Raw genomic sequence first — 13524 nt, 5'->3', positions numbered from 1 at the left:
CAGGAAGTTGTTTTTATTTGCAATTCACCCCTAGTGAATCTCTGAATTGCAGATCTAGATGAACATAGCAGACTTGGCTTTTGGCCTCTACAGTATTTTGATATGCTATTCTCATTATGAATCCCAGGGAGGAAATACATATGGTAACTATTACAGGGACAGCTGTGTACTGCCCCTGTGAGGGTGGGAGCTAATGTGACCCTAGGGTGAGAAAATCTATAATGTGAGGGACTAGTAGGGTCAAGTTGAAACCTCTAGAGACCTCGATGTGATTACAGGTGCCCATGTGTCCTGCCATTAGGATCCACTAAATGGGTGAGCCTATTCCATTTATTAATACTCTTTTCCACTGAAGGCATTTTTGTTTGCCACATATCAGTACTTAGTGTTAATTTGACCACTACTTTGTCGTAAGCTTTACTATGCAGTTTTGCTTGGTTGGGTGTTTTGAAGTGGGATTGCTTTCAGTCCCCTGACACTAGTGTACAAACACCTACATACACATTTGTGTGGATATCATCTTTTAACACGTAACTGATTTGATAAAGTGTGTCCCCAGTGGGATATTTAAATTTTTTTTCCACATTTTTAACTAGTGGCTATTTTTAACCAATTATGTTAAAAGTTATAGTTTATCGATTTCACTATAATGCAAGTTATTAAAAGTAGCGGTGTTTCAATAGCAACTAATTGAATCACTTTTATTCATAATAATATTAGGTCCACTGTCGGCAAGGGGTTAAAGTCTATGGATCAGAAAGCTATCATATTTACAAAAGACAAAATAAACTAATTTCATAGTCAAATAGGAGACTAAAGGGTGCTTTAGACGCTGCGACATCGCTAGCGATCTCGTTAGCGATGTAACATGCCAGATCGCAGATACGATTTGCCAAGATCGCACATGTGACCGGCGCTACAAAAATGACCTATGTGCGATCTCGGCAAATCGTATCTGCAATCTGGCATGTCATATTGCTAACAAGATCGCTAGCGATGTCGCAGCGTGTAAAGCACCCTTTAGACGTGTAAAGGGCACATTTTTATGGTCCAATTCATTAAGGTGTTTCTGGCAAAATTCTGACATAAAACACCTTAAACAAAAACAAAACAAAAGGTGTGCGAGATAGCACCAGTTACCCCTATCTCTCCCGGTCTCACAAAACTGATGAAAGGAGAGCTAACACTGATTCACAGACCAAAAAACTCCTTAATTATATAAAAATTAGTTTTATTAACAGAAGCAATTAGATACAAAATACTTCCACAATACATACAAAACAATTCATTTAGTGCCAACTAATCAATAGAAACATGTATCCCCCCTCCAATTCTATCTCTACGTATTTGCCCTATTTGGCAGCAAAAAGATTCTTTTGTATTTTGTATCTAATTGCTTCTGTTAATAAAACTAATTTTTATATAATTAAGGAGTTTTTTAGTCTGTGAATCACCCTACCTCTCCTGCCATTTTCCCCTAGACATGGAGACAGACATCACATGCAGTCACACAGTAGTTATTATATTTACTGTATTTATTGTATTTACTTGAGTTTTCGTCGGACATGACCTAAATTGTTCAGCAAAGGTTCCCATTTATCAACTGTAACCTGGAAGAAAAAGGCAAAACATTATCTTATTAAAACGGTCCTCATCCAAATGCCCATGCGGAGACTCAATCAGCATTAATAGGAGTTATTGTACCTCATTGCCAATTGCTCGAATTTTTTCAAGTGCTTCAAGGAACCATTTCTCAGCAGTTTTCCAGCTGCAAATTAGAAACAGAAGTGAAAATCCAAAAGTACAATAGAAAAGCGATCGTAAGAAGGGCAAGCAGAAAGGCTCAGACTTACTCTCCATTTTGAAATGCCACCACGCCAACTTCATGCATCACAAATGGATCTTCTGGTGCGATACTCAATGCTTGGCTAAAAAATCGTTCTGCTAGCTTAGAATTATTTGTGAGCCCATACTCCAGTCCAATATACAACATTGGCAGATGACATCTAAAAGAGTTAAAAAAAAAAAAAAAGTAAATATAAGTTATTGACGGCTTCAACAAAAGAAAACATTTATAATAAATTGTTTTTGCAAATAAGAAATGTCTAAACAAGATTGTCTGACTTTGTACTGACCCGAAGTTAGGGGTGACTGAGCCTCATATGCATGGGCATCCTTTGATATGTGGACAATAAGCAAAGCCTCTTTTTCCAGATTACTGGAATCTCCATTAATCAGAAGTGATTATAGACGTATAAACTGTCACAGTCTAATCCTGCAAATCAAAAGGGTCCATAGAGCCTCTGTTATGAGTCTCGACACGGAAAATAGCCAGATATCCCTTCGGGAAGGACCTAGCCAAGGAGTGGCTCTTTTTAGGAGACCACCGTATTAAGTGGCCATTTTAGTCAATATGCAGCTCAATATCCAGGGGTCCAGGGGGCAATGCACCTAGGACCACCTTGCTGGTCTACTAGGCATTGCTCCCATCTAGCCAGAATCCTACTCCACACTGATGAGGGGCAATACCCCGAAACAGCTGTCTGTGGATGGATACCTGGCCTTGGTATTTCCCTTGTCATATCTTTAAACTCGTCAAGAGTTGGATATTGACTAAAAGGGCCACTTAATATGGTGGTTATGGTGGTCTCCTAAAAAGAGCCACTCCTTGGCTAGGTCCTTCCCGGAGGGATATCTGGCTATTTTCTGTGTCGAGACTCCTAACAGAGGTTCCATGGACCCTTTTGATTTGCATACTTCCCAGGGGGCAATGTACCTAGGATTTCACTGTGTTGAGCGCCTTCGCTGGCTCCCAGCAGTGTTTTCTCTGGCTGGTCTCCCCGAGATCAGTGATTTTTTTGTCTTGACAGTCTAATCCTGAAAGTCTTCAAATCAAGAAACATTTCTTTGTCGCTCCATTGGGAGACCCAGACAATTGGGTGTATAGCTTATGCCTCCGGAGGTCACACAAAGCATTACACTTAAAAGTGTAAACCCCTCCCCTCTGCCTATACACCCTCCCGTGCATCACGGGCTCCTCAGTTTTATTGCTTTGTGGAAGGAGGCACACATCCACGCAAGCTCCACATTTTAGTCAGCAGCAGCTGCTGACTATATCGGATGGAAGAAAAGTGGGCCCATACAGGGCCCCCAGCATGCTCCCTTCTCACCCCACTCGGGTCGGTGGTGCTGTTAAGGTTGAGGTACCCATTGTGGGTACATAGGCAGGAGCCACATGCTGTTTTCCTTCCCCATCCCTTAGGGGCTCTGGGTGAAGTGGGATCCTGACCAGTCACCAGGCGCTGGGACCGCGCTCCCTCCGCAGCCCCTGGGGGAATCTGCTGGACAGGAGCCGGGTATCATCAGGGACAAGGCCCTGCGACTCTGAGGTACTCTGTGTCCCCTTGGGGACGGCGCATAGTGCGCCTGGGTAATGGACACTGCAGCAGCTGCTGGGTGTGTTAGTGCGCCGGGACTACCGCGCTGGCCGCGCTTGTTTGCCGGCCGCGCTTATAACTTTAGTCCCCGGCTTTTGCGGCCTAGTGCCGCATATTCCCGCCCCCGGGCCTGCCAGTCAGGGGTAAGGGCGGGACGCTGCACTGGACGTCAGCGCTGAGGGCAGGAGCATACTTTGTATCCTCCTCCCCCCTCACTGAGCACCGTGGGGCACCAGATTCCCGCACTTTTACAGGCACGCCCACGGCCCCCTCCTCCTCTCTGAACGCCGGCAGCCATTGCTACAAGACGCTGGAGAACTTCAGAGGGGAGACAACTGAGCTCTACAGCTCTGGGAGGCCCAGGCAGGGATCTGGTGGTCACACAACCGCTGGGAGCGGTCGGTAAGCCGCACCTGTTACTAGGTGCTGGTCCCCCTGGGTGCCGAATTGTATATTTATATGCTTATAGTGTATACATTTACTCTTTACGGCCTCACTGTTAGCGTTTGGCTATATACCCTCACTGATTATTCTAAGAGGAGAAACAGCATGTCGTCCGCAAAAAGCAAGGGTACCAAAGCACAGGCTTACTTTGCAACCTGTACCTCATGTGCGGCAATGCTTCCTGCAGGTTCCACCTACCCTCATTGTGTGCAATGCTCGGCCCCTGTGACACTCACTCAGCCGGAGCCTCAGCCACTGGTGGGACCCCCGGCCCAGGTGGAACCTCCGGCCCCCACTGTCCAGGTGACAGGGACAGAGTTTGCAGTATTTGCTGACAAACTTTCTGAGTCTATGGATAGATGGTCTGCTAAGATACTGGAAGCTTTGCAGTCCAGACCTGTAACACAGGCCCCGGGCACTGTTGATTCATTGCCCCCATGCCCCCCTCGGTCGGAGCAGCAAAGAGCTCCTGGGTCAACTCATAGGTCCCAAGGGGAGGACTCCGACACGGACCGCAGTCCCAGACCGACGAAGCGGGCTCGCTGGGAGCGTCCCTCGACTTCATCACACTGTTCAGGGTCTCAGCATGAGGACTCTCTGGAGGATGAAGCAGATGCGGCAGATCAGGACTCTGATCCTGACGCCGCGCTCAACCTTGATACGCCTGAAGGGGACGCCATAGTAAACGACCTTATAGCGTCAATCAATCAGGTGTTGGATCTTTCTCCTCCACCCCTTCCGATTGAGGAGTCAGCTTCTCAGCAGGAGAAATTTCATTTTAGGTTTCCCAAACGTACACGGAGTGTGTTTCTTGATCACTCCGACTTCAAAGACGCAGTCCAGAAGCACCGAGCTTTTCCGGATAAGCGCTTTACTAAGCGACTTCATGACACACGTTATCCCTTCCCCCCTGACGTAGTCAAGGGTTGGGCCCAGTGTCCCAAGGTGGATCCTCCAGTCTCTAGACTGGCGGCCAGATCCATAGTTGCAGTGGCAGATGGTGCATCACTAAAGGATGCCACTGACAGGCAGATAGAGCTCCTGATGAAATCCATCTATGAGGCTATCGGCGCGTCCTTTGCTCCGGCATTTGCTGCCGTATGGGCACTACAAGCTATCTCAGCTTGTCAGTCTGAGATTAATGCACTCACACGAGCCGCGACTCCGCAGGTTGTGTCATTAACCTCTCAGGCGTCGGCGTTTGCGTCCTACGCCATGAATGTGGTACTAGACTCTGCGAGCCGTACAGCGGTAGCATCCGCCAATTCAGTGGCAGTCCGCAGGGCGATGTGGCTACGTGAATGGAAGGCAGACTCTGCTTCCAAGAAATTTTTAACCGGTTTGCCGTTTTCTGGCGACCGCCTGTTTGGCGAGCAATTGGATGAAATCATTAAACAATCCAAGGGTAAGGACTCGTCCTTACCCCAGTCCAAACCTAACAGACCTCAACAACGGAAGGTACAATCGAGGTTTCGGTCCTTTCGGCCCTCAGGCAGGTCTCAATTCTCCTCGTCCAACAGGCCTCAAAAGGATCAGAGGAACTCTGATTCATGGCGGTCTAAGGCACGTCCTAAAAAGACCGCCGGAGGAACCGCTCCCAAAGCGGCCTCCTCATGACTTGCGGACTCCCCAAACCGCATCCTCGGTCGGTGGCAGGCTCTCCCGCTTTTGCGACGCCTGGTTCCCACATGTCCAAGACCGATGGGTGAGAGACATTCTGTCTCACGGTTACAGGATAGAGTTCAATTCTCGTCCTCCGATTCGTTTCTTCAGAACATCTCCGCCCCCCGAGCGAGCCGATGCTCTTCTGCAGGCGGTGAACTCTCTGAAGGCAGAAGGAGTAGTTATCCCCGTTCCCCTTCAGCAATGGGGTCACGGTTTTTACTCCAACTTGTTTGTCGTACCAAAAAAGGACGGATCTTTCCGTCCCGTCCTGGACCTCAAACTGCTCAACAAACACGTGAAAACCAGATGATTCCGGATGGAATCTCTCCGCTCTGTCATCGCCTCGATGTCCCAAGGAGACTTCCTGGCATCAATAGACATCAGGGATGCTTATCTCCACGTGCCGATTGCACCAGAGCATCAGCGCTTCCTGCGTTTCGCCATCGGGGACGAACACCTTCAGTTCGTGGCATTGCCTTTCGGCCTGGCAACAGCCCCACGGGTCTTCACCAAGGTCATGGCAACAGTGGTTGCAGTCCTACACTCTCAGGGACACTCAGTGATCCCTTACTTGGACGATCTTCTTGTCAAGGCCCCCTCTCGGGTGGCATGCCAACACAGCCTGAACATTGCTCTGGAGACACTCCAGAGGTTCGGGTGGATCATCAATTTCCCAAAGTCAAAACTGACACCGACACAATCGCTGACATATCTCGGGATGGAGTTTCACACTCTCCCAGCGATAGTGAAACTTCCGCTGGACAAACAACGATCACTACAGACAGGGGTGCGATCTCTCCTCCGAGCCCAGTCGCACCCCTTGAGACGCCTCATGCACTTCCTAGGGAAGATGGTGGCAGCAATGGAGGCAGTTCCATTTGCACAGTTTCATCTGCGTCCTCTTCAATGGGACATTCTCCGCAAATGGGACAGGAAATCGACGTCCCTCGACAGGAACGTCTCCCTTTCTCGGGCAGCCAAGGAATCCCTTCAGTGGTGTCTTCTTCCCACTTCTTTGTCGAAGGGGAAATCCTTCCTGCCCCCATCCTGGGCTGTCGTCACGACGGACGCGAGTCTGTCAGGGTGGGGAGCGGTCTTCCTCCACCACAGGGCTCAGGGTACCTGGACTCAGCCAGAGTCCTCCCTTCAGATCAATGTTCTGGAGATAAGGGCAGTGTATCTAGCCCTGAAGGCGTTCCAGCCGTGGCTGGAAGGCAGGCAGATCCGAATTCAGTCGGACAACGCCACGGCGGTGGCATACATCAACCACCAAGGCGGCACGCGCAGTCGGCAAGCCTTCCAGGAAGTTCGGCGGATTCTGCTGTGGGTGGAAGCCACAGCCTCCACCATCTCCGCAGTACACATCCCGGGCGTGGAAAACTGGGAAGCGGACTTTCTCAGTCGCCAGGGCATGGACGCAGGGGAATGGTCTCTTCACCCGGACGTGTTTAAAGAGATCTGTTGCCACTGGGGGAAGCCGGACGTCGACCTAATGGCGTCCCGGCACAACAAGGTCCCGGCATTCATGGCACGGTCTCAAGATCACAGAGCTCTGGCGGCAGACGCCTTAGTTCAGGATTGGTCGCAGTTTCAACTGCCTTATGTCTTTCCTCCTCTGGCACTGCTGCCCAGAGTGTTACGCAAGATCAGGTCCGACTGCCGCCGCGCCCTCCTCGTCGCCCCAGACTGGCCAAGGAGGTCGTGGTACCCGGATCTGTGGCATCTCACGGTGGGTCAACCGTGGGCACTACCAGACCGACCAGACTTGCTGTCTCAAGGGCCATTTTTCCATCTGAATTCTGCGGCCCTCAACCTGACTGTGTGGCCATTGAGTCCTGGATCCTAGCGTCTTCAGGGTTATCTCAAGAGGTCATTGCCACTATGAGACAGGCCAGGAAACCAACGTCAGCCAAGATCTACCACAGGACGTGGAGGATCTTCTTATCCTGGTGCTCTGATCAGGGTTTTATTCCATGGCCATTTGCCTTGCCCACTTTTCTGTCTTTCCTTCAATCCGGAATGGAAAAGGGGCTGTCTCTCGGCTCTCTTAAGGGACAAGTCTCGGCGCTCTCTGTATTTTTTCAAAAGCGTCTAGCAAGGCTTCCGCAAGTACGCACGTTCCTGCAGGGGGTTTGCCACATAGTCCCCCCTTACAAGCGCCCGCTAGAACCCTGGGATCTGAACAGGGTGCTAATGGCTCTTCAGAAACCACCTTTCGAGCCAATGAGAGATATTTTTCTTTCTCGCCTCTCGCAGAAGGTGGTCTTCCTAGTGGCAGTCACATCACTTCGCAGAGTGTCTGAGCTAGCTGCACTGTCATGCAAAGCTCCCTTCCTGGTGTTTCACCAGGACAAGGTGGTTCTGCGTCCGGTTCCGGAATTTCTCCCGAAGGTGGTATCCCCTTTTCATCTCAATCAGGATATCTCCTTACCTTCTTTTTGTCCTCATCCAGTTCACCAATGTGAAAAGGATTTGCACTTGTTAGATCTTGTGAGAGCACTCCGGCTCTACATTTCTCGTACGGCGCCCCTGCGCCGCTCGGATGCGCTCTTTGTCCTTGTCGCTGGCCAGCGTAAAGGGTCGCAGGCTTCCAAGTCAACCTTGGCTCGGTGGATCAAGGAACCAATTCTTGAAGCCTACCGTTCTTCTGGCCTTCCGGTTCCTTCAGGACTGAAAGCCCATTCTACCAGAGCCGTGGGTGCGTCCTGGGCATTGCGGCACCAGGCTACGGCTCAGCAGGTGTGTCAGGCGGCTACCTGGTCGAGTCTGCACACTTTCACGAAGCACTATCAGGTGCATACCTACGCTTCGGCAGATGCCAGCTTAGGTAGGCGAGTCCTCCAGGCGGCGGTTGCCCACCTGTAGGAAGGGGCCGTCTTTCGGCTCTATTACCGGGGTATTCTTTACCCACCCAGGGACTGCTTTTGGACGTCCCAATTGTCTGGGTCTCCCAATGGAGCGATAAAGAAGAAGGGAATTTTGTTTACTTACCGTAAATTCCTTTTCTTCTAGCTCCAATTGGGAGACCCAGCACCCGCCCCTGTTCCCTTCGGGCTGTTGTTCTTTTGTGTACACATGTTGTTCATGTTGAATTGTTCTTGGTTCATGGTTTAAGTTCTCCGAACATCCTTCGGATTGAATTTACCTTAGACCAATTTATAGGTTTCCTCCTTCCTGCTTTTGCACCAAAACTGAGGAGCCCGTGATGCACGGGAGGGTGTATAGGCAGAGGGGAGGGGTTTACACTTTTAAGTGTAATGCTTTGTGTGACCTCCGGAGGCATAAGCTATACACCCAATTGTCTGGGTCTCCCAATTGGAGCTAGAAGAAAAGGAATTTACGGTAAGTAAACAAAATTCTCTTCTTCTTCCATAGCTATGTATGATGATAGTTTCCAGATAAATTTGTATAGAAATGAAATCTAAATCACATGTAACAACATACCCTTTCATCAGTTGTGCCGCTGTGAAGTAGGCAGCCATTGCCTGGTCATGTTCACTCTCCACTGCAAAGGAGTGACCGTAAGCAATCCACGCAGGCCCATAGCTTCTCTCCAACGTGGTGGCCTTGCTAAAAGGACACAATAATATTTCAGTGGAAAATTTGGTGATCTAACTAAACCCCATTCATACGCCCATACTTAAACACATACGTGAAAAAATGGTACCGGTGTCATTAGTATTTTGGATCCCTGTGACATCCGTGTGTCCATTCTTACCATCAGTGTCATCAGGGATTTTCACAGATGGGTAAATAAATTACAAAACTTCTCCCATCATTTTCAATGTTAAACACGTACAGTACATAGATGCCATCCGTGTACGGTGTGTGTTTTGCAATTGTGATACGTGCTGCTGGAAAAAATAGACATGTATCCGTGTGTTTTGCACAGACGTGAATAGCACCATAGATTATAATGGGTATGTGCCTTATCCATGAAAAAAAAACAAAAAAAACACAACGTATATGTGCAACACGCATGTCGACATGAGGCCCAAAGTGTATCATTAGTCAGATTATATTAAAGAAACACTCTTCGACTGGTAATGGTGAATGCAATCTTTCATTCTATGTTACCAACCAGTTAAATTTGGGAAGAAGCAGACATTTTTTTTTTATGTAGAATTTGTGTCAGGAAGTCCGGTAATACATCTATGATCACTACTTTATATCTACAACCAAGAATCTGTAGAAATAAATCATATATGGAGGAGGGTTTTTACATAATACATTCATATTTTTGCAGGTATTCCCTTGTTCATTCCCCACACCCAGCGATCACATGACCACTATGTCCAGAGGAGGAAACACTGTCAGTGCTTAATATTCTTTATACACAGGGCTTGTTCAACCCTTTGTGTACAGCGGTTGGGAAAACATAGACAGTAAAATATACATCTCTGCCCTCTTTATGGGTAGTCCAGCTGTGTCTGAGACAATTCCCTGTTACAATAGTTGCACGATCTGGTGCAAGCAGCTTACTCTGCACTGACATTTTAGAACCCTATGGGCATTTATAGTCTACGGGTGGTCTGAAAGTAGTTAATAACCTTTCTACTGTAGGCTTAGTAGCCCATCAATCATGGAGGTACTTGCTACCTTAAATATCGCCTGGCATGTTCATTTTTATGGCCAACCATGAGATAATAGCATCCTACTGCAAACCAGGAAACCTGAAACAATATAGAAGAAACATATGAATCAGTTTTAATATAATAAAGAACAAAAACAATGTTAAAAGAAAGAGGTCCGATCACCTTATATCATGTAGTGACACTCCAAGCCACACAATGCACAGCAACATACTACTGAATCTGTAAAAAATCTAAACCAAGTTTCCACATAAAGCAGACAGTGACTGAATATCCTAGAAAACCATCCTTTATAGGGGTTGTTCAGGACTTTTATATCAATGATCTATTCTTAGGATAGATCATAAGTAGCAAATTGGTGGGGATGAGACACCAGCACCCCCACTAATTAGCTGTTACTCATTTCAGAGGTGGTCGGAAGGGATTAGTTGAAGAACTGCACAGCACAGCTATGTCAACTTCATAGTGGCCGGGTATTGCACTTCTGCCCCGATTCAAATCAATACTGGGCAGATGTACAGTACATGGGCATGGTATGAAACGCCAATCTTAATGAATCAGGACCATTAAAGGGAACCTGTCACCAGATTTGGCGACTATAAGCTGCAGCCACCACCACTGAGCTCTTATATACAGTATTCTGGAATGCTGTATATAAGTGCTCAGGCCGCGCTGTATAACGTAAAAAAACACTTTTATTATACTCACCTAGGGGGCGGTCAGGTCTGATGGGTGTCACTGCTCTCCAGTCTGGCACCACCTCTCTGCTGCGATCGCCATCCTCCTTCTACCCAGTCCAGTGTGAATGACGCGTCATCCTCTCAGGCCAACATTGCGGTCCTGCGCATGTGCACTTTGATCTGCCCTGCTGAGGGCAGATCAAAATACTGTAATGTCCAGGCGCAAGGAAAGGTTAGAGACCACATGCGCACCACAATTCTTTGATCTGCCCTGAGCAGGGCAAATAAAGTGCGCCTGCACAGGACCTCAATGCCGGCTAGTGTGTATGACGTAGGACAGGTCATGCACATGGGCCTCAGAAGAAGGAGGATGGCGACCGCCGCAGAGAAGAGGCACTGGACTGGAGAGAAGAGGCACTGGTCTGGAGAGAGGAGGCACCGGACCGGAGAGCAGCAACACCCATCGGACCAGGCGGCCCTTTAGGCGAGTATTATAAAAGTGTTTTTTACGTTTTACACAGCGGCCTCGACTCATGTATACAGTATTCTGGAATGCTGTATATAACAGCTCAGTGGTGGTGGCCACAGCTTATAGTCGCCAAATCTTGTGGCAAGTTTCCTTTAAGCATAAATAAAAATTATACCTAAGAAGACACACATTGTCATCAGAGAATAAATGAAATAGAAATACTTACAGGATTATTAGGATATAAATCAACCAGTTTGTGCGAAAGATAGAACAGTTCTGTAAAGATAAAGCCATAAAGTTTAAAATATCAACTTGAACTAAGAAAATATGACATTCATGACGCAATCTCTTGAGAGAAATTACCATTTGCTTTGTTCAGCTCTACTAGAGTGCCTATATGTACAGGTAAACAGTTTGCATGGAAGGGATCTTTCTCAATTACTCTGAAAAACAAGAACATAATAAAAGCACGTGTCTGAAAATGCCATACATATTACAGTCAGCATGCTCCACTTGTATTTACTGGTAAAGGAGCACTGTGCAAAACTCATTGATTGTGTTGTGCCTTGTATATCCTCTAAAAACACAAATAATACAAAAACTTCATGATGCAATGTGTTTATTTTTTCACTGGCTAATGTAAGATTGTCCCAAAAATAAACTCCCCACCCCATTATAAACACTAAATCACCATTGTACACATATATTCATATGAGACATCCTCATCAACAAACTGTTGGACCCTGCAGAAAACATGGGTGGGATTTCCAGGCACTGGCAGGTAAAGGCTTAGAAATTTTGTATCTTATTTTTTTAAGTTGGCTGAGTAAAACTAGAAGCTAGAGGGTGTTTGTCTCTAGAGGGCCTTTATATCAAAGTCTATTTTGAAGGCTTTGTCCCAAAGGCACAGATTTACTTACGCAGATGTCAGTTTATAGCACATCTTAAAGTCACAATTGTAGTAATGTCTTTCCGCTAACGAAACTACTACATCCAGGTTATCTTGAAGACCATCTGCAGATTCTGGTATGACGGTTTCACTGGGCTTGTTGTACTGAAAAGAAAAAAAAGAAAATAAAACAACAACTTTTTTTTTTAATAACAATTAACAGAAAAATAATGGAAATAAAAGTCTAAATGATCATAAAACCAATTATATAAAACTGTCCACCCAACACCAAGAGAAAACCTTTTTTCTTTATATGCATAGTATACTCGTATGCAACTATGCACATATCTTTTTGCTGAGATTCCACCTGGACTTTTACCTTCTATATGAAAGAAGGGAATTTTGTTTACTTACCGTAAATTCCTTTTCTTCTAGCTCCTATTGGGAGACCCAGACAATTGGGTGTATAGCTTCTGCCTCCGGAGGCCACACAAAGTATTACACTCAAAAGTGTAACCCCTCCCCTCTGCCTATACACCCTCCCGTGCATCACGGGCTCCTCAGTTTTGGTGCAAAAGCAGGAAGGAGGAAACTTATAAATTGGTTTAAGGTAAATTCAATCCGAAGGATGTTCGGAGAACTGAAAACCATGAAACAATTGAACATGAACAACATGTGTACACAAAAGAACAACTAGCCCGAAGGGAACAGGGGCGGGTGCTGGGTCTCCCAATAGGAGCTAGAAGAAAAGGAATTTACGGTAAGTAAACAAAATTCCCTTCTTCTTTGTCGCTCCATTGGGAGACCCAGACAATTGGGACGTCCAAAAGCAGTCCCTGGGTGGGTAAAAGAATACCTCGATAACAAGAGCCGACACGACTCCCTCTTACAGGTGGGCCACCGCCGCCTGAAGGACTTGCCTACCTAGACTGGCATCTGCCGAAGCATAGGCATGCACTTGATAGTGCTTTGTGAAAGTGTGCATACTAGACCACGTAGCTGCATGACACACTTGTAGAGCCGTTGCCTGGTGCCGCAATGCCCAGGACGCCCCCACGGCTCTGGTAGAATGGGCTTTCAGCCCCGAAGGAATCGGAAGCCCCGAAGAACGGTAAGCTTCAAGAATCGGTTCCTTGATCCACCGAGCCAAGGTTGACCTGGAAGCCTGCGAACCCTTACGCTGACCAGCCACAAGGACAAAGAGCGCATCTGAACGGCGCAGGGGCGCTGTGCGAGACACGTAGAATCGGAGTGCTCTCACTAGATCTAATGAGTGCAAATCCTTTTCAAAGCGGTGAATTGGATTAGGGAAAAATGAAGGTAAGGTGATATCCTGATTGAGATGAAA

General features: G+C 47.2%; 1 protein-coding gene across 1 annotated transcript in view; it reads right to left on the bottom strand.

The window, feature by feature from the left end:
- Window positions 1–13524, bottom strand: part of CDC16 (cell division cycle 16) — a 115414-nt gene that overhangs the window by 29441 nt on the left and 72449 nt on the right. The window contains exons 8-15 of the mRNA XM_075334255.1: window positions 12208–12341; window positions 11651–11730; window positions 11514–11563; window positions 10146–10219; window positions 8991–9116; window positions 1854–2006; window positions 1705–1768; window positions 1549–1610 (exon numbers count right to left, since the gene is read on the bottom strand). Coding sequence (XP_075190370.1) covers window positions 1549–1610; window positions 1705–1768; window positions 1854–2006; window positions 8991–9116; window positions 10146–10219; window positions 11514–11563; window positions 11651–11730; window positions 12208–12341 — 743 coding nt within the window. The remainder of the gene's footprint in view (window positions 1–1548; window positions 1611–1704; window positions 1769–1853; window positions 2007–8990; window positions 9117–10145; window positions 10220–11513; window positions 11564–11650; window positions 11731–12207; window positions 12342–13524) is intronic.

This window comes from Anomaloglossus baeobatrachus, chromosome 2 (genome assembly GCF_048569485.1).
Source record: "Anomaloglossus baeobatrachus isolate aAnoBae1 chromosome 2, aAnoBae1.hap1, whole genome shotgun sequence".
NCBI classification, from domain to species: domain Eukaryota; kingdom Metazoa; phylum Chordata; class Amphibia; order Anura; family Aromobatidae; genus Anomaloglossus; species Anomaloglossus baeobatrachus.
The sequence above is the reverse complement of the archived record's forward strand: the minus strand, read 5'-3'. Positions and strand labels throughout refer to the sequence as shown.